The 21,347-nt window shown below is 43.2% G+C and overlaps 1 protein-coding gene across 2 annotated transcripts in view; it reads left to right on the forward strand.

Annotated features, from left to right (window-relative positions):
• RHOJ (ras homolog family member J) overlaps nt 1-21,347 on the forward strand; it is a 76,769-nt gene that overhangs the window by 48,583 nt on the left and 6,839 nt on the right. Inside the window, exons 2-4 of one of the 2 annotated variants that reach the window (XM_045823655.1) lie at nt 4,539-4,597; nt 14,812-14,988; nt 16,844-16,939. In XM_045823655.1, the coding sequence (XP_045679611.1) occupies nt 4,539-4,597; nt 14,812-14,988; nt 16,844-16,939 (332 nt within the window). The remainder of the gene's footprint in view (nt 1-4,538; nt 4,598-14,811; nt 14,989-16,843; nt 16,940-21,347) is intronic. The other variant, XM_045823656.1, reaches the window with a different exon arrangement.

Consider the following 21,347-nt stretch of genomic DNA (forward strand, 5'->3'; position numbering starts at 1 on the left):
ACATCAATTTCAAAAGACCATTCTTGGCAGCTGAGATGGCCAGCCCACCGCCCATCAAGGAAGGGACTTTGAACCAGGTTCCTAGTGCTGCTGATGGGCCAGACTGGTGGGCTGAGCCAGTGTCCAGGGAATGGCCAACACATCCTCATCCAGGTTTGCAAAAGACACACAGTTCTGTGAGGTGGCTGAAGTGCTGAGGGCAGTAAGCTTAGGTCTTCCTGCCTGGGGCGCTTCCTCTCTGGGCAAAACTGAGCTTCAGGAGATCAAACCCATGACTTAGGCTTCATCTCAACTCACACAATGAGCCACTTCAATCTACACAAAGAAGAAGCACAAGGAAGCAAAGAATTGAAAGGATTTGGCAAGAAGGCCCTCATTGTACATACTTAACAGGTCACTGACAACTTTTCACACTTCATGGAGAGAACTATCTGAGCCATCAGCAGGTCATGTGACCCACTCTCTTTAAAACCTCTCTACACTCAGAAAACAACTCTAATAGCTCCCAGAATAGAAGGTGAGCTGGGATTTGAGCCTGACCACTGTCTGCCAGGCAGATTTGCTGGCTGCAGGCACTTCCCAGCAGTTAGTGTCTTGCCAGGGAGCTTTAGGCTGCTGGTCTGCATGTTTTGGAGGACTCTCCTCTGCCTGTGTTGACCCTGGTGCTCCATTTCTGTGCTGTGTACTCAGTATCTACTACACCCTCCATGATCTGGGCTGCCTACTACATGAGACATTAGGTATGGAAATTCTGTCCTCATGGTCTTCCTGTCCAGTGGGAAATAGAATACAAAGAACTAAATAACTATCTTTAGGGTAGAAGGTGACTAGTCATTCACAAACATTAAGATCCCACTATGTGCCAGTTAGTGTGCACATGGTATACATTGGAGAGCAAGACAGTCTGGTCCTTAGAAGGGATTCAATAAGCATTTGTTGAAGGAGGCAAAGTAACAATTGTTCGGCACCCACTATGGGCCCAGGCTATATGCCAGGCATTTTCTCTTTAATTGCCTCCCCACAAGTACTCACTTTGGTAGGTAATATTATCCCCATTTTAACAGAGGCTCAGAGATGTTAGGTGACTTCCCCAAGGTCACTCGAAGGTGAATAGAGGATAGGATTGTAAAGCAGAACCATCTGACTTAAAAGATCCTGCTCTTTCAACCTCACTACATTTACCGTTAGCATTTTAGGGCACACCTGCCTTCTGTGCTGTTGTGGCTGATTCATTTCCAAACTGAGAGGCCTCAGAGGACACTGCAGCCTGTTGGCAACAATAACGCATCCACTGCTGGTCCAAGATAAGGACTCGCAAAGCCATTTGGACAACCCACAGTCTGTGATTAACGATTGGATCTGTCTCCGGCTGTCCCTAGATGTTCTCTAGCATCAACTGTGTGATCCACTTATCTTCTTTCCGATAAAATGGGAAAATAAAAGGGCAGAGATGAGAGAATAAAGGTGGAGGGATCGGCCAAAGGACACACATGCATAACTCTCAGCCACAGACAACAGTACAGCAAGGGCCAGAGGGAAGGGGGTGCGTGGAATGGGTGGGGGGCAAAAGAAGGGGGGTGGGGAAATGGGGACATCTGTAATAGTGTCATCAATAAAAATAAAGGAAAAGAAAAAATAAATAAGACAAAATCAGCTTTTAGGGTGGGGGCGTGACTTCCAGAGACAGGGCCACAAGCTCTGCTCCCTTGCTTTGGATTCTTCCAGCCGAGCTGGCCAAACACACGGAGCAGACAGCCACTGTGCAGCAAAGCAGAGAATTGACAGCACTTCCATCCCGACAGGTCACCCTCCCCCCTGTCGCCATTTGCCATAACCCATGGAAATTATTTTAATTCCTTTTTTTCTTTGCTTTCTTCGGGAAAAAGGAGAATTCGGGATTTCCATTGCTAAACAAAGCCTTCAGAGTCAAGTCTAAATTAGTACACCAACACAGCCGGAGCCTGCTCGTCCACCTCTTCGGCACCGCCTCCCCCAGCGCAACCCACGTAGCTCCTGGGCCACCCTTCTCCTTTCTTCCAATGCACCTTGGGTAACTCCGAGCCATCTTTGGGACTCAGCTCAGACACATCCTCGGAACGCTTTCCCCGACTGCACTCCAGCAGCTCATGTGCGCACACTCTGTAGTGCCCCTCCGGTGTTCCCACACACATCCCCCAGCGCGTACACGTACGCACGCACAGTCCTACCCCACTGCGAGCTCCCACACCCCTTCGCGTTTCCCTGGGATGGAGTTTGCTACATCACGCCCAGACCTTGCCAGTAAACCGCTCCTCTCCATGCCTCAAAACAGGAGTCTTGCTATTCCCAAATCCTCAGCTGCCCAGGAGCTCAACAAACCCTGGAGGAAAGAAAGGCCAGAGGGGAAGGAAGACTCTCAGCAGCCCACAGCCCACCCTTCCCGGGCTGGTGCTGGCCTCGGGCCTGGTCCAGTTCTTGCAGTCAAATCTTCCAAGGGAGAAAGGGTGCGTCCTGAGGACGAGCGAGTGGAGCAAGCGGGAGGCAATGGCTGTTCTGTGAGAAAGCTCACACAGGAGCTTGAGGGCTCCAGTGACAAAGATCAGAGCCATTGCTGAGGAATATTTGCAGTACCCAGTGGAGCCCTGAGGGGGACTCAGCTTCTGGTGCTCAGGCCACGGATGGCTCTGGGCCTGTGTGTGGGTGCATGGTCCAAGGCGGGTCTCCAGAACAGGAGGCCCAGCTCCCTGAAGGCGGAAAATTACACATGCTGGATTCCTTCCCCTTTTTCCTGATCCTTGACTAGGCAGTGAATTGGTCAATAGAACAATTTAGGCAGGGGAAAAAATACCATAAAATAAAAACATTTTTTTTAATTTAGGCAGATTTCAGGAACATCTGGCTGGACTTCTAAGCAAAAGTATGCAGGAAGGGGAAGATAGAATAGGATGAAGAGATCCAGGCAGCATGGTCTCAGCTTCATTTCCTTTGCGAGGCTGACATTTGAAAGGAAGTAAAAATACTTAAAATCCCCTCTTCTGTCAACATTGTCACAAAGGTTGGATGGAGCCGGGTTCACCACTTTAAAATACACATTTAAAGCTCCTATGAATGGCTACAGCCATGTTATCAAACTGAACACATGTTGATCTGAGTAGATGAAAAATTGTTCCCAGTGCCTGTGGAGGCCATGCTTTTAAACAAGTGTTTTGCAAAGGATGAGCCATTAGGAAGTACTTTGCATACATGTAGCCCATGAACCTGAAAACAAAAGTAAAATCAATCCCAAATCAGCAACTCCAAGCAGCAAATGAGAGAATTTGGCTGACGTGTTGGAAATATGGCTTTGAAGTGTTGCTTATTTAGTTTATCTTTCATTTCCTGCACAGCTAATACTAGGAAGCATCAAAAATCTGACTTGCTCTGGGATGGTGAACACACAACACAATATGATGTATTGCTCTGGGATGGTGAACACATCAATACAGATGATGTATTATAGCACTGTATACCTGAAACCTATATAATTTGATTAACCAATGTCACCCCAATAAAGTCCATTTTTAAATATCAGCTTTACATTGCATTTTTACAGCCTCCAATAAACTAAGAAATCACACTTTCTTTTAATAAAGAATTCTCCTTTATTATTTTACTTCTCTTTTCCAAAAAGAGATTTTTTCGAAATTTAAATTTGATTTTTCCACTCACCAAGAGAATTGTATTAATCTTGCATTCAAACTGTTCAATCTCAGTTTAGTTTCAAATTGAGAGTTTATTTCATTTCCAGACTTGTACAGAGTGGTTGGCATCCCTCTATCACGTCTCACTGTTGGATACAATTGCTTCGCAAAGCAGTAGCCTGCTGTGTAAATCAAACTCTCCACTTTTCATTCTACATACACCCTTCATGTGTGTAAAACTGAACCTGTACAACAATGTCCTCCTTCAACTAAGGTTTAACATTGCAATGAATCCATTGAGCTAATGCACAGGAATACTCAATTTAAAAAACTTATTAAAATAAATATGAATTCCATTTTATTTCATTATTTGCTTTGCCTTATAGGTTATAAATATGCATGTGGGATAATATTCTTTGTTTGGGGGGTTTATTAGCATTTCAAAGACCAATAAAAATGGAGATTTCTAACAGAGAAATTGTTTACACAATTCTGTGTCTTGAAAGGTGACTCAAACCAAAGGAAAGGAGAAGATAACCTAACCAAGAATAAGTTCTGCATTCTTTTCCTTCATGAGCTTGATATTTTAGTGCCTAAGAAGGATCAATGAGCAGCCTACAGAGTGCCTTAGCAGCCCCAATACTATTCTTCTCATTTGAGAAATTCAGACTTGGCTTAGCTCATCTACTGTCACTGATTTCCAAATGAAAGCCCAAGGTTGTCTTTCACTTAGAAATCATGCTGCCAACTCGGTTTAGAGTACACATGGATGAGGCATATGCTTATCCTCGCTGTCCAGGGAAACGCTGTCATGTGGAAATGTGAGGGCTCCTGATTGAAGCATGTATTTACGGACTCTCCTCTCCTCTTCTCCTCTAGTTACCGTGACGGTGGGAGGCAAGCAACACTTGCTCGGACTGTATGACACCGCAGGACAGGTACATTTTTATTATCTTCATTTGTTATTATCTTCATTCATTCTCATTCTCTTAATTCATTCAATAGATATTACTTCTTCTGATCACTGTCTACCCAAATGACAACCAAAGCACCTTCTTAATATCATAAAAATATTTATAATTCCAAAGAACTAAACCATTACATGATTCAAGGTCTTGATAGGCAAATAATGATTCATTTATTGATTGATGACTGACAATAACCAAAATAATATATTTGGCCAAGACTCTCCATTCTAGACTCTCCTACCCATATCAGTTCCAGATCTAGGATTACTGAGTCTCTTTCACAAATGTGAGTTTCACCCACTTTTTTCTTGTAATGTTCCTTGCCCATCTTTCTTTGAATTGCCTCGTGAGCTGTGCAAAAGTCCAGAAAGAGGCAGGGGATGGGGAGCCACGGGGTAGGAAGAAGACAGAGTAAGTGTTGGGAGGAAGAAAAGCCAGAACTAGGTGTTTTCCAAAAGTGAAGATCAGCCTCTGAATGGCTAGAGGTTGTCTCTAAATTCTCTAAGATTTTTGAAATATTCTCACTGTGTCAGATATGTTTCTTCAAGCTGGAAAACCAGGCCAACCAATAGTGTGAGGCACTGAACTAGAACTCTGAGCACTTAATTAGCTAGCACATGCTCTACCTGGATGAAAATGCCACTTTATTTTTCCTTCCTCATACCCTCTGCTCCATTATGAAAAGTTTCTAATGTTATAAGTTTATGGGTTGCAGGAGAAGTGGTCAAGCAATCGATCACTGTGGGCCAATTTCTTTGAAGGACCTTTTGTTACCATATGTCTCGGGTTACTTATTTAGGTCAAAATCAGCAGGTTGTTTAGTCTTGCAGCTTAAGTCCTTTGGAGTGAAAGTCTGACCATGTTCTTTCCCACTGTGAGTTTCCTGGTAATTGTTATTTATAGTTACACATTTGTCTAGGCCTTTTTTTCACAGTTATCTGGAGATATGTCTTTTTGCTCAACTTGAAAGCTCTATACTAGAAAAAAAAAATAGTTAGTGGCATTTTCTTCGGGATCTCTTTGTGCATGTGCATAGAAATGTCTGTGGAATGTCAAAGGCTGGTGTTGGACAACAGGTCTAGGCAGTGGGGAACTTGGAAAATCTAACACAAAACCCAAGGCTCCTAAGAGCATCCAGTTTCCCCTCATCAACAGATGACTGTTGGGGCCAGCACCTCTCTGACCTGGGGAGCTCACTGACATCGTTACCGAGACACACAACTAGGAAAGGATGCCCCCAGACACCCAATACGGAAAACTGGTTTGGCTCTTTTGGACTAAATACAAGGGGCTCGGGGCAGCTCACACTTGGCTACGCCTTCACTGGAAAGCATTTCAGCATTAGAGGAATACTGCTGTTTGGGCTGGAGCTGCCTAACTCAATCACATAACCATTGGGTTGTCCCCTTCCTCAGGGACTCACAGCCATAAAGACAGAGGAGTTTACATCCTTCTCCCGACAGTAAGATTTCATAGATAATAAATCCAGTTTGAACAGTTTAGTATGGCAAGAATTATTGCCTGACTCTCTCTGTCTCCCTTGTTTTCTAGAAAGTGCTCTATGCCCCTCAGATCCATCAGTTCTCCCTGCTCGCATAGCAATCCATGGCAGTTGTTAGCTTCTGTGTGTTAATTGCCCCCAGGACAACCTCCCCAGGCCTCTATTTAATTTCAAATTCAATAAAATGGTTTAAAAGATCTTGTAGAAGTTAATTTTTCTTTCCCACTGCTCTGTCCTTTATAGAACATAATTTTAAATAATACTAGTATAGGAGTTGAAGCTCTAAGGCAGTGAAAAACGTCTTTAATCTCCAAATTAAAGAATGACCCAGTCCTCTGACAAAGGGGACAGGGGTGATAAAATATAATAACAAATGGGTTATAGGTATATCTTCAACTTAATTCTCCCTTTAATCCTTCCCAGCAGCTACTTTGAAGGCTCAGAGGTAGACAAGGTTCGTACGGGGCCATAAAACATGAGGAAAAGGAATCAGAACATGTCTTACCGTTTCTTCTAGGCTTCAAATTCTGTGATTAGGACATTTAAAAGATGAACTCCAAGAAAGCCTAAAAGAAATGGAGTAATTAAGCACAATGACTTGAGGCTGGACCTAAGGGAGACCTTTCAGCAGGAAAGGATTATTAAATGTCGAAATTTGTTACACTAAAGAATGACAGGTAGTTCATTTTGTAGACCAGTGGTTCTCAAATTTGAACAGGCATCAGGATCACCTGGAGGCCTTGTAAAAATAAAAAAATTTAAAATTAAAAAAAAAAAACAGCCACTGGGCCCCAGCCCCAGAGTTCCTTATTCTACAGGTGGCACCCAAGAATTTCCATTCCTAACAGGTTTCCGGGTGATTGTGCCACTGGTCTGTACACCATACTTTGAGAACCACTGTTCTAGAAGCTTGTCACTCAAAGTGTGGTCCAATGACTAGCAGCACGGACATCGCCAGGGATCTTATTAGAAATGCAGATCTCAGGCCCCACCTACTAAATTCTAAAATTTGTTTTTAAAGATCCTCAGGTGACTCGTATGCACATTAAAATTTGAGAAGCACTACTCTAGAAGTTTTTGGTGCTTATAGCACAGTTCCTAACATTCGAAGGTGGTAGAAATAACTATTACCCGAGTTGATTCCCATGGTTCTATGACTCTGCCAGTAAGACTTTGTAACAAATTTAATTTAGAAGCCTTGTCTCAAAATTTCCATTCCATGTCTCAGGTGGAATAGTCCACCCTCCTCAGTTATATTCTAGTAATGTTGCTGCAGTCACATAGCTAAGGAACATCTGTAACTAACTCAAAAACACTCATTTGGCCAGAGTTACTAATAAGAAAGAGGTAATCTCAAACTTGATTGCTCTTTGAACCACAAAAACGGAAATAAGTCTCTGAGCCCTGCTATGGAGTTCCATCTTGCTGTGAATAATTAGACTTTCTTTCATGAATAAACCAAGGAGCAATGTCTCTCTCCTTTGTCTTGAGCCAACTGTGGGTCAGAGTTGATGAAACCAACCTCAAGAAGCACAAGTGTTCTGAATGGTAAAGTGATATGAACTCATTATTTCTACCCTCCAAGATACCCCTGAACAAAATCATTTGACCTAGTCCCCACTGCTTGGCTGCACCTCGTCAGCCTTGGGCACAACTGCAAACCCCACTGGCCCCCCCTGAGACCCGCTCCCAGCCTTCACAAGTCAGCCAAGCATTTGCTAAAGACAATTTATAATGAAGTCACATACATATACTGGCAGCACATGGCAGCTGCTATGAAACTTTACTCTCTCCCCAAAACTCTGGAACACATTAATATTTGAACTTGAAGTGAAATCCTTCAAAGACAAAGTCTACAGAACTCTAGGTCGTCTGTTCTGTAGAATTCCAAACATTAGGTTAGGCAATGAAGTGAGGGCTTTATCTCCGGTGACTCTGCTTACTAGCCCTCAGCTCACACTGGGGAGGCAATGAGGCCAGGCCTGGAAGGCAGATCTCTTTAGGTCTCACCGGCTCATCCTGCTCGGCACGTGTCCCTTGGAGCACGTTGCAGAAAGTCTCTCTCGAAGGGATCTCTAGAGTTCAGAGCTTTGGCTCAGTGACAAGGAGTCCAAGCACTGACTTTTCCATGACGTGCTCACAGGCCAGTTTGTTTAGAATGTGTCATGAGAGACCAAGTGAGAGCAGGATGCTGGGGTGGGGATGCTGGAGCAGAGCCTGGGTGTTCGCCGGGGGAGGAGTGCCAAACTAGGAGAGGGGTCTTTCCCAGGTCACGGCTCTGAGCCCAGCACCCTCCCACCCCCTGCCCAATATCTAGAGTTGGAGCCAGCCATGGTACTAAGACAACTTGCCTCCTTCTCTGACTGGACCCTGGCTTCCAGGAGCAGTGTGGGCAAAACCCTGCTCAAATTGCAGCCTCTCGGGCCAAACTCCAGGATGGACATATCTCAAAGGCAACATTTGCAAAAGTGGTAGTTAGTGGCCCTGCCAGGGAGGAACAAGAATCTTTTGGTGTCTTTTGGTTTCTCAGTAGGGCAATCCCCTGGGTCCTCTGCACACAAGCCCCATAGGGAAATCACTCAGTGGTGTCTGTCACTGAGAAACCACAGCTCACGGCAGCTTAGCTGTCACCAGTGACCATCGGAGCATGGGAGCCGGAAGGCCCTCAGCTGCTGCCCTCAGCCAGGGCTGCACACCGCACGTCTTCACCGGCCCTGATTTCTGAAGCCCCTTGTCCCCAATGCACTGAAGAGACGTGGGATCAGGCAAGGGGCAAGTGCATCTGGGGTTCATTACCAGCAACCCAGGGTCCACTTGGAAGGTAGCCAGTCTTCCCCTTTGCTATTGGCTCACCCAGTGAGGCCATCTGGAGCACAGAACCTGGCATCAATCCTCTATGGAAAGTTTGCCTAAAACCTCAAAATGCATGTTTTTCCTCAATGAGCAACTCACCCTTTCTTGCTCACATGCATCTTAATGTGGTTTTGGAAGTGTGCAAATTGGGGGTTAGGAAGCAGTTTGCCCACGCAGCAAGTTATTAGTAAAGGTAACCTTAGGACACTGTCTTACTTTCCCCCAAATTAAGAAAAATGAACCTGTAGGGATATTATCAGAGGTTCAGCCAGAGCATGTAAACATGTGGGTCTCGTTACTACTCAGTTTAGAGAAAGTTCGTTTCAGTTTCAGCCCTGATACCCAACGAGGGCTGGGACACGGCAGCTGTCATTGACACAGGATGGAGGATGGACTCTTGACCCCTAAAGAGCTTACTATATCCGAGGCTCTGTTCTTAAAGGACTATAAATATTGACACATGTTATACCCATAAAAAGTCCTATGAGGCTAGCACTATTACCAACCTCATTTTATAGATAAGCAAACTGAGGCAGAGAGAACTTATTCAGGATTACACATCAGTCACTGGCAGGGCTGGGATTTGAACCCAGCAAACATGCCTCCCCAGCCCATGCTCTTAGACACTGTGCTACACTGCCATCCGAGGTTTGTTGCCCAGATTTTCCAAACCAAGCCTGACAGATAGGAGTGTATTTATTGGACACCATGAAAATGAGATGTGCTGAAAATCCGGGATAAATGTCGATAAACCCAAGAAGACTTGGAAGCAATTCTATTTCCAATTAACTGTGGGCGTGGGGGATAAGGGGTGGGAGGAGGGGGGAAGGAGCATGCAGAACAATGCTCCTGGCCACTCAGAGAGTGGTCCCTGGACCCGCAGTGCCAGCACGACCCGGAAACTGTGTGAAATGCCAACCCTCGGGCTTCATCCCAGACCTGCTGCTGAATAAGAATCCGCCCTTTAACAAGGTCCCAGGGGATTCAAATGTACATAAAGTCTGAGAAGGGCTGGTCTAGCGGGTTCACGCTTCACCTATGGACTTAATGCTAAAGCTAGGCTTGGGCTTTTCTCATCCCAGTCATCCCAGAACACCAGACTTGCCTTCAAACCAAACACTCTCCTGCCTTTGGGGTGAAGTTGGGTGGGAAGTACTCAAAGCCTACCTTGCCCCAAATCCCTCCTTACCCACCCCCTCACTTCCCCACCTCTACTCTCACCCCTGCCTCTTTGTCCACTTTAACCCCCCCAACGGCCCCTTTGAGTTGTTCTTTTAGATTAAAACATTGTCTCTTCAAGAAGCACTCAAGCACTGGTCTTCCACTCTCCGTGTCAAATACCAGCAACATTATATCCACGCCTCACAGCCATTCTCCCTCTCTCAGCCTCCAACCTAGCACAAAATGTGCTCCATCGCACACACACATACAAAGACTCACTTAAGTTATCAACTGGCACAGGTCCCTCAACCTCCCATGGCCGGCTCTGAGTCCCCAGGGGATGCTTCCTGTTATTAACCCGCACCCCCCTGCCACAGTTCATAGCGGCAGCCAGTGGCAAATGGGGCCTGAAAGGAGCCTGGCCTGCCCAGGTGTGAGGCTTCTTTGAAGGTATGTTTGCTCAGTAGTCCCAATGCAATCACTTAGGCTGTCTAGACTTCAGTTTCTTAAACTATAAAACTGGCTGAGGTGAAAGCGAGGCTCAATAACCTATGGTTCTGAAACGTGAGCTGCAACAGAGTCACCCGGAAGGCATGTTGAGACACAGATGGTGCAATCCCCCTCCCCCAGAGCCTCAGCTCCAGGAGGGCCTGGGAGTGGACGTGCCTACTGAGCTCCCAATCAATTCCAGTGCTGCCAATCAGGGGCCATACTTTTGGGAGCACTGCACTAACTGATCTGTAAGACCTCCTCCAGCCTTGAAATTGTAGTTTTCCAATTCAGTCAAATAAATATTCTGTATTATTCTATCATCAGAGAGCTAACAAAGAACAAGAAAATCTTCACCTATCTCACTTCTACATATTGAACTGTTTCCCATATTTTCATTTCTTTCCCTCAACTGGCTTTCCAATTCTTATTCACCTTATATAATCCATAACACGTCCTTCACAGTGCTAGAGGAGGCAATTAGTACAGTGAGTCTTTTCCAGTGGAATAGCACAGCAAGACTAAGGTTTCCACAGCAGGGCCATCAGAAGGCAGAGCAGGATAGGCCCAAGGAAGGACCCACTCGGAAGTCACTCAGCCGGAGGGACTCTTGACAGCTTCAGCGGAAACAGTCAAATATAAACATGATCCTTTCAAACTACCAGTTATGCGCTCCTATCAAGTACATCAGCCAGTGACACTTCCCCCCCATTGTGTTTCCACTTTGAGATTTTAAATATACAGTGTCTGCTGCCATCTGGTGGCAGTGTCTGACAGATGCAGGCTATGAAATAGATACTATACCGCAGGCACCTCTAAATTTCTTAGATTCCTGGGCAAAGCGTGAGTCTGTATTAAGATTCCTGGATAACTGAATATTCAAAAAAATGCTTAACCTGCCACTTTAAATTCTGAATAAAATAGTGTGGTCACAATTAAGAGCTGGAGTTGGATTCAGGCTAAATATTCCATCCTGATATTTAAGAGTTCTGTGACATTTGGCCATTACCAAACCTCTGCTGAGCTTAACTTCCTCTTCTATGACATGTGAAGATTGATGGGACCATCTTTCCAGTGGTGAGGATTCAACAGGATAATGCATTTAAGTGCTTGAAACAATGCCCGGCCCTTAGGAATAAACCCTTGATATATCTTCAGTTGTTGGTGAAGATGATGATGATGATGTAAGTCAGCAGTCCTTGGCTCCAGGCCAATGAAGTGAGAAAGCCCAGATACGCAAGCCCACTCTCCAGAGATGCTGGTGTACTTGGTCCCAGAGTAGGAGAGTGGGTAAAGGCAAGCCGGTTGGCTAACAGGACATCACGATGTTCTCAAACGCCGAGGGCGATCCTACCACAGTAAGCGGCCCATGGAAGAGCCCTGTGTTCAGCTGCAGGTCACTGAAGACCCAGTGTCTGCTCATCAGTCAACAGTACTTATGGAATATTTGCTGTGGACAGAGTATAAGTGGGGCTTGTTTGACAGTCCAGATGGGGGAACAAGTGGCAGAGGGCGGGTGTTGTCATAAACAGGTGTAGGTGATGGCCTGGGAAGGAGTTCTTAGTGTCGGGGCCTCACGGCTACTTACAGAGTCAAAGTCCCAGAGAGAAAGAAGAGAGGCTAAGAGACTGTGGGAGGCAAGACCTCGTTTTCAGGGTTAACTGTGTAAAGAGTGGAGGCTGGTAACAACATACTCACCAAGTCCTTCCCCTGCCCCTGCCGCCACACAGACACACACACACGCGCACGCGAACATGGGCACAGCTCAGCTAAGAGCAATTGCCCAGCAGGGCCAATGCTTATTTAGCAATGAAGCCAACTCCATTTATTTGCTTTAATAGAAATATGGTAAATGACCCACAGTAACTAATTTTTTTAATTCTTTTGGTTTATTTTTAGGATTTTAAGATCTTTCAGCATCTTTGCCATCTTGCATTACATTTTGTTTAGGTGGCTTAAAACCTCTGCTTAGGTTTGAATAGCACTGGCAGCAGGAACAGTAGTAGGTGTGTGCACTGAGCCCTGTGGCTGGGTGCTTGGAGTAGCTAAACCACAGATGGATGGAAGCCCACCAACCTTGAGCGCCCCTCACAACCTGAGGAGCTTCCTTCCAGCCACATGTGTTCATGTACGGGACAGGGCGACAGAAGGCTTACAGTTGTGAGTATGTGAAACACAGAATCTGTTCTTGCAGTATTATTTATCAGTTATTGTATCATTTTCCATACAAACAACTGTGGACCTACTGTTGCCCCACCCTGTACATGCGCACCCCCTTTTTTAAAAGACATTAACAGGGTCCATAGAAAGACGGCAACATTGCTGTTTTAAAATATCCAGGACACAGTAAGTTTTTTAAAAGTGGCAAAACAATATCAATTATATAATCATTTTATCTTTATAAACCTATTATGTGTATATTATATTAATATCTTTATAAATATAAAATGCTTGACCCATCAATAGACAATAAAAAAGCCATGGTACATATATACAATGGAATATATATTCAGCCATAAGAAAGAATGGAATTTTACCACTTGCAACAGCATGGTGGACCTAGAGGGTGCCATGCTAAATTAAGTAAGTCAGACAGAGAAAGTCAAATGCCATATGATTTCACTTATATGTAGAATCTAAAGATCAAAATAAATAAAAACAGACTCATAGATACAGACTGTTGGTTGCCAGAGGGGGAGGGGGTTGGGAGCTGGGTGAAAAGGGTGAGAAATTAAGAAGTGCAAATTGATATTCACAAAATAGTCACAGGGATGTAAAGTACAGCCTAGTGAAGACAGTCAGTAATATTGTAATAACTGTGTACGGGGCCAGGTGGGTACTGGAAATATCATGGGAACCACTTTGTAGGATATATGATCACCTAACCACCATGCTGTACACCTGAAATATGAACGAATACCATTAAGTAGTGGTTTCCTCTGGAAAGAGAGGAAATCCTGTCAGAGATCATATAGGAAATGATAACAAAGTTTCACTTCTACTCCATGTACTATTGGAATGTTCAAATTTTTGCAGTAAGCATATATGAGTGTCATAATTTTTTAATATTAGGGACAGTAGTCAGGACCCTAAAAAATGAAATCACATGTTGTTCCACATCTATGTGCAAATGTATGTGATAAGTGTGAACATATATGTTTGGTTATACCTATGTACTTGTATGCATATGTGTGTGGTGTGTATACATATATAAGTATGTGTGATGTGTACAAACACATATCATTGTGGTGTGTGGGGACATGTAGGTATGCATAGTATACACACATATACAGCAAAAGTATGTACACATACATATAAAATTACTTTTGGCTTATATGTTACTAAATTCTATGAAAATACATAAAATCTTCTACTGAAATAGCAGGTTTTACCTCAGAACTTCCTAATACATTTTGTATGTAACAAAGGGTACATGCTGATGTTTTCCCAGAGCTGAGATGGCCTGCTGTCTCCCTGTGTCTTCATCGCCTCCCACTGGCACGGCACACACATAACCATCTCATGTAACTGGGAACTCTCCAGCCAGAGCATCTTCTGGTCTGAAAACTCTTTCAGGAGAAAAGAATTAAGCTGACATTTTATTTATTAGGCCACACACTATGGCTCCTGGGTAAACTTAGAAACAAATCTCAAATTCTGTGTTCTAAACCCACACGCAATATATTTCCTCCACTATTGTGGTGTCTGATTTGGCAACAACTCTTGTTTTGCATTTTAGTTAGCTTTTCTATAATGTTACATTTGAATGCCATTTTTAAAAATTGTATAGGGAGAGAATTCCTGTGCCTTGGCCAATGGCCCAATAATTTAAGTCCATATTCAATACCACACAGTTTCAACGTGATAGTAGAATTGCAATAATCCTTATTGAATTATACACATTACATGGGTGAATTTTATGGTATGTAAATTATCTTACTAAAGCTATTAAAAACTATCTTTTTGAAAGTTCATCTTAAAAGAGAGCAATTTATAATCTCCTTGCACAGCACAAAGGTTTTTCTAACCGATGGCTCTTTAATTTTTAGGAATGTAAGGAAGCACCAGGTCCCAGGGCAGGGGAAGGAGCGGGTCACAGGGGAAGGTTGCCCGTGTTGCTCCCTGAACCACATGGCACCCACCTCACCCAGGCTGCACAAACTCTTTGCTTTTCCCACAGGAGGACTACAACCAGCTGAGGCCTCTCTCCTACCCCAACACTGATGTGTTTTTGATCTGCTTCTCGGTCGTCAATCCTGCCTCTTACCACAATGTCCAGGAGGAGTGGGTCCCGGAGCTGAAGGACTGCATGCCTCATGTGCCTTACGTCCTCATAGGAACCCAGGTTAGAAAAAAGGTGGGCGAAAGGGGAAGACCCTTCAGGGATCTCTTCAACACCCTCATCTACCAAACACTGTAGAAGAGGATCTCAGAGACACCAATCCCATGAACAGTCCGTTCTTAAGATCTGCACAATTATTTAGCCATAGTTGAAAAGACAAAAGAGCTATCTAATGAGGCAGGAAGTTTTAGTGTGACCTTTAAAAAATAATCTCTCGGCTTTTTATTTTAAATAACAAAAGTAATTTTTGAACTAGGCACCCATCTGCAGCCCTGAGCCAGAGGGTTGAAGTGGGGATGTCAATTACACCTATCACCTAATATGTTTTATATCTGAAATGAATGATTGTTTGAAGGCCACAAAATAGGTGTGAATGTCAAAATGACCCCAGCAGTAAAAATGGTCACATTATGACGGGAACTCCCTAGTAACACTCTTGGGTAGGGGATTCAGAAATTCACTCCTCTCCATTCCTTTTAAGCCCTGTGGTCTTCGAGAACTTAGAACAAAAGTGAAAACAGATATACCAGAGAAACAAAACTGCAGCTGTAAAAGCCTTTAAAAGTGTTTTGAAAGCTAATAAAGGTCCACTGTTTGAATTTCCAACAGCAATTGCACAAAGGTTTTAAATATTGTTCCAACTTTGTATATTTGTATAGTTGTAAATAGATTTTGCCCTTTGCTGTGTTAAACCTAAATTACTATCCCAAAGACACAGAAAGGAAAGATACTGAAGGGCTCTGTTGTCTGTTTCATAGGTTGCTGCTTTCTATTTTTTCATTGCATGTTCTGCTTGACAAAGATAAATTTTTTAAAAAACATAAAAGAAAGTAGAAATATTTTCTACAGAAGATATGGACATAGAGTTGACACATTTATAAATAATAATGTAGTCTATGATTCTGCTCTGTAAGTTAATTATTTGTTTAAATGAAGTCCTTTGCCTTGATTCCCAATAATAATGTCTGTCCATCTTGACGCAGCCCAGATATCCTGCTGCCAAACTGTGTGGTGGGACATGCGAACATCTCTATATGACTCGAGCGCTATGCTGAACAATTAAAGCCAAAAACCAAAAAGCCACACAGATTAGTAAAGCTGCACAATGTGCTTATAAATAGGACCCTAATATATGAATATATTGGTTTTTCTTTAAAGCACAAGCTTGCACGTACCCACAGTCACACCCATCCATGGATGCGTGGGTTCTCATACACAGTGGGATTTTAAAGCAACTAAAATATCTATCAAATTATAAAACCTAATCCAAACATACATGCTACTTTCAGAGTAGTTCCACCTTTGGAAAGATTAATGCTTGCTCCTTGAGCAAACCCTTTGGAAGCTCCTCTTCAGGACTTGCCTTCAGAGCCCGCAGCACACTTGTCAGAACACCCTCCTCGCAGGCGCCAAATCTTCATCCCTTTCAGGGGAAAGGTTTGGTTCAGAAAAGCTGAAATCTATTTTACCGGGAAGTAACCATTAAAAATGAGTGATATAATTTAGGATCAAATGAGCATCTCCGTAAGGGAATAAGACTGATCTCATAGGCCCTGTAAGAATGCTCTAGAAATAAATAGGAAATTCCAAAAAGAGCTGAGACAGCCACAGAATCATTGGAGAAAGTCCTCAGCTTCCGGGGTAACTGCTTTGAAGGGGAGAGGACAAGAAAAGCCTTATGTATAAATTTACAAAGAAGCCGCTTTAAGTTTTAGACATAACAGGGGCGTGCATATGGGCTTCCTTAAAGAAAACTTGGCAACTTCATAGATGTTAAGGGAAGGGGGAGGACCTCTATTATGTCACAGTTTAAAATACCTGCTTGTGCCTGAAAAGAAAGAGTTTATCACGTGTGTGTGTGTTTTGCCAGATTGATCTCCGTGATGACCCCAAAACCTTGGCCCGTTTGCTGTACATGAAAGAAAAACCTCTCACTTACGAGCATGGTGTGAAGCTTGCAAAAGCGGTACGGTCAGATGTGAATTTAATTTTAAATGTATGCTGAGAAGAGTTTGGTGTATGCCTTGGAATGCATGAGCTACAGAGGCTTTTGATTTTGAAGTGCATTGTGTTCGGCATCTTCTCTCTGCCTCATATTCTCCCCTCTGTTGTAATCAGGCCAGAAGGGACCATTTGGTTCGTGTTCTTGTCAGCCAGCATTATCTGTTTCTCATTAAGAAAGAAACTTGGTGAATCTCAAACAGCTGAGGCACTTAGCATTTGATTTAGCAACCTCTGGAATATCTACTTGCCATACTTATTAGGAATAAACAGAGTCATTCGATTATGTATTTGTAAGTCTCACTGCTTATTATTGGTATAACTCATTTAAATGACCCCATAAAAGGCACTTTGTGGTTTTCTTGGGAGAAACTTAGGTAAAGCACCTGGCAGGCTTATATTTGTTCAGTATTTCTCACCAAATAATGTGTAACCACTTAGAGAAGCTGGCTTATGTCACGAACAGCATCTAGAAGAATAACATAGACCAAAAAGTAACTAGTTGGAGAATCCAAGCTGCAGATAATTGCAACTTTCTCACAGCTGGAGCTGTTTTCAACAGACCTTTCTCATTCCTGAGAGCTTCACATGAATGAATAGTGACTTGGGGGCAAGGGGCATACTTTATAAGTATTTGCCAGACACCAAATCTTTGTCTCCCGATTACCACCAAAATGTATACAAAAGCAGAAACAAAAAATAAATAAAGGGGATGAGGTACTTTATGCAAGAGAAGGATTGTACATCTTTTTTCATAACCTGAATCCACCCTTTGTTGATTTAGCCACAAATCTACCAACCTAGGCCAGAGGTTTTAGAAATTTCTTTTACTTTCTAAAGTAACTAACCCTGCAAAATGCATGCCCCAAGAGGAGTTAGGAGTCACCCTTTTAAACTGATCAAGAATAAATTAAGGTCCTGGCCACGTAGTTTGTTGGTCAGAGCGCTGTCCCTCGACACCAAGGTTGCTGTTCGATCCTTGGTCAGGGTACATACAAGAAGCAATCGATGAATGCATCAGTAAGTGGAACAACAAGTCCATGTTTCTCTCTGTCTCCCTCTCTCTCCGTAAAATCAATCAATAAATAAAAATTAATTAACTTTTAATGCAAATGCTTCATTAACAAAAGTGTATGCATTCCTCTTATTAAAGCTTTCTTTTTTTTAATATTTTATCTATTTATTTTTAGAGAGGGAAAGGAGGGAGATAGAGAGAGAGAGAAACATCAATGTGCCGTTGCTGGGGGTTATGGCCTGCAACCCCGGAATGTACCCTGGCTGGGAATGGAACCTGGGACACTTTGGTTCCCAGCCCGCGCTCAATCCACTGAGCTACGCCAGCCAGGGCAAAGCTTTCTTATAGGTACCAAAACCAAGTACAATACACTTGAATAGAAATCAACTCAATAAAATTATGTTTTTATGGGTATGGTACATGAGAACATCTTACAAATACTTGAGAAACTGAATGCTTCCTACCTCCGTGAATAGTAATGTCAGAACTACTAGTGTGAGCCTTTCACAGAGCGCTTAGTATACTATGCACTTGAAAGCTCTGTCCCATTTCGGTCTCATGGTATAACGCTCCTGAGCAGTGTTTGTCTCATCTTGCAGATGAGGAAACAGAGTCTTGGAAAGATAAGCATGTTTGAGTCATTGCAGCTGATAATCACATAAACGATTCTATTCTAGCTGTGTGGATATCACACCTGTGCAGACATCACACCTGTGCACCTGACTATTGTGTGAACTATCTCCTCCAACCATTTCTTTTTCCTCCTATAAAATGGGTACACATCTATAGTTTCTTCTGTCTTTTCCTCAAACATCCAGTTTAAATTATCCTATTAAAGTGCATAAAGACATAGCTCCATAAATAATTGCATGTGATCCCCAGCGATACATTTTTCACAGCAAGGAGGTGCTGGAGGCCCCGCACCAGCCGTTTGCAGAAGTGCAGCTTCAGCACCCCTTGCTCTGGGCCCACCTCTCACCACCGTCAGCGTTCTGGCCTGACTCCTCATTTGGGAAGTTGTTTTTTCCCTCTGAAAAGAAGCCGTTCCAAGGCCTCCCATCTCATGTCATACTTATTTTAGGAACAATGGCTGAGTTCACCACTTTATTGCCTTTTGCCAGCTTCTCCTAGCAACTGCTCTAAGATACAGAGAGAATCGTGTTTAGCTTACAAAATCCAATTTAGAAGAAAACCAAGCAAGAGTTTAACTTGTTTTATCACAATTTGTGTAATTATAGAGATGCTTTAAGTTTCTCTGCTCCCTGACTTTCCTGTCAAGGAGTTTATAATAACAGCTGGCATTTATGGAGTGTTTGCAGTGCTAGTCTTGGTGCCAAGTGCTTTACAGGTCTTGTCTTAATTAGTCCTCGTAGCAACCCCCTGAGGTGTGCATATTCTTATCCCCACTCTCCTAGAGAAAACCGAGACATGGGGGTAGGTAAAGTCACACTGCTAGAAGGTGGCAGAGCGGAGACTGAAAGTGAGCTTTAACCAACCATTTTCCTGCCCCTTCTACTATAATCTGAAAGGAAGCCCTTAGGCTTGGGGCTTCTTTTTTGTATGCTGAAGCCCAGTATTTTAATGTGCATTGTCTACCCATAACTTAAACACTTTGCAAATTCAGAGTTTTCATATCTGATTCCTTTAGTTCAATACTTTTCCATTTCCAAAGCATTTTTCATCTATCATCTCTTTTTGCTTTCAAATGGCATTTTATTTTTACAGGACATCTTTATATCATGTGTATTTACAATTCTTTGCCCTCCAAATTCAACCACATTTACATACTTTGTGTCAATTTACAATAAATACCCATTGTTGTGCCTGCACTTGTTTGATCCTCCCTCTTTTTTCATCATTGTGTTCTTTAATCTCCAGCCTACTTTTCCCATCCGCTGCTCACTTGTGTATGTCCCTGTTGCTAGATTTATGCAACAATAATTGATCTGGTACCCAGTATGTGCCAGGAGATTTGCCACACTTCAGCTCTGGGATTATCATTCTTTGTGCCTTCTCTTTCCCAATTCCATCTGTTACAACCTATACGTGACGTTCCAAGTTCAGACTTCCTAAGACATTTCTTGATAAAAACACTTTACCATTTTTTCTTTTTCGGTCTTTGGCCTCTTTTTGCCGTCTCCTGCCATCTTCTTCACCTTGTGCCTTATTTATTGTTCTTCTTGCTCTTTGTTTTAGCACTTGTGTCTTGCTGGGTTTATAACAATTACTGGTGCAGTTTAAAGCAGCAAAATTGCTGCAAAAATCCGGTAATCAATGTTCAACCACGTTCACCAACCATAGTCTCAAATACTCTCGTCCTGACTTGTTTTATGTGCCAGCCATTTCCTCTTTCTCCTGTTCTCACTGCAACCTGTCACTTCATCACCAAGGCCTGCATTTACAGAGATGAGGAGACAGCCCCTGCCCTCAAAGGGCCCACAGGCTAGAATAGGAGACAGACAGAAAAAATCATGCCAACTGAATAAGTACAATGCACATGTGCAAAGTACCAGAATGGAGGGAGTGCTGAGTACATTCAGGGGAGGAGTCAGAGGAAAATTCTTGGAGCACTTGACATCTGAGCCAGGTTCAAGGACAAGGATATTTGGCAGGTGGACAAAGCTAGAGGACTGGGGAGAAAATGTGCAAATAGGGTGAGCAGCACATGCAAAGGCACCCTTTAAAACCTAAGGAGCACACTGGTGAGTGACGAGCCACATTTAAATCTTCTGACCAGTCCACACAGGTATTTTTAATGTGAGTTAGTGGAGAAGCTACTTGGCCAACATTGAACAGTTTGGAAACTTTACATAAATATACACATTTCTGGCTTCTGAAACAACAGGTCTGGCAAAACTAGCCAGCATTTCCAGATCAGCTACAACTTTTAAACCGTCTTTTAGACAAGACATGTAACCTTCAGCTTGCCACAAACCCACCCTTTCATGCTGCCTGCACTCGGGCAGTGCACTCTCATTGTCCGCCCCGAGTGGGCTGTCTCTTCTCCACAGTCTTGGAGAAGTCAACCACAGATCTATCCAGCTTAGAAACGCTTTTCCTCTTTCAGCAACTTGATCATAATTCTGACTTGTGGAGATGGATTTTCTTGCATAAGCCATTCAACTCTTTCCTTTTCTTGACTCTCAAGTTGCCCTCTCTGTGTATCTTTTCTAATTCTTAAGAAACAAAGAACTTCCCTGCTATTAGCCATTTCTTCAGAGTCCAGCTGACTCTGTTTATTCCACTAACCTCATCTCTCCTCTCCGTTTATAGGATATGTCTTACTTTCCCTTTTCCTTCTCCACTTGTTCATTACTTTTGCTCTTTCAGCCACATTTTTTTCTTTTACATTTGCTAG

The sequence above is a fragment of the Phyllostomus hastatus genome, unplaced genomic scaffold (assembly GCF_019186645.2).
Source record: "Phyllostomus hastatus isolate PE091 unplaced genomic scaffold, TTU_PhHast_1.1 phas_scaffold_501, whole genome shotgun sequence".
NCBI classification, from domain to species: Eukaryota; Metazoa; Chordata; class Mammalia; order Chiroptera; family Phyllostomidae; genus Phyllostomus; species Phyllostomus hastatus.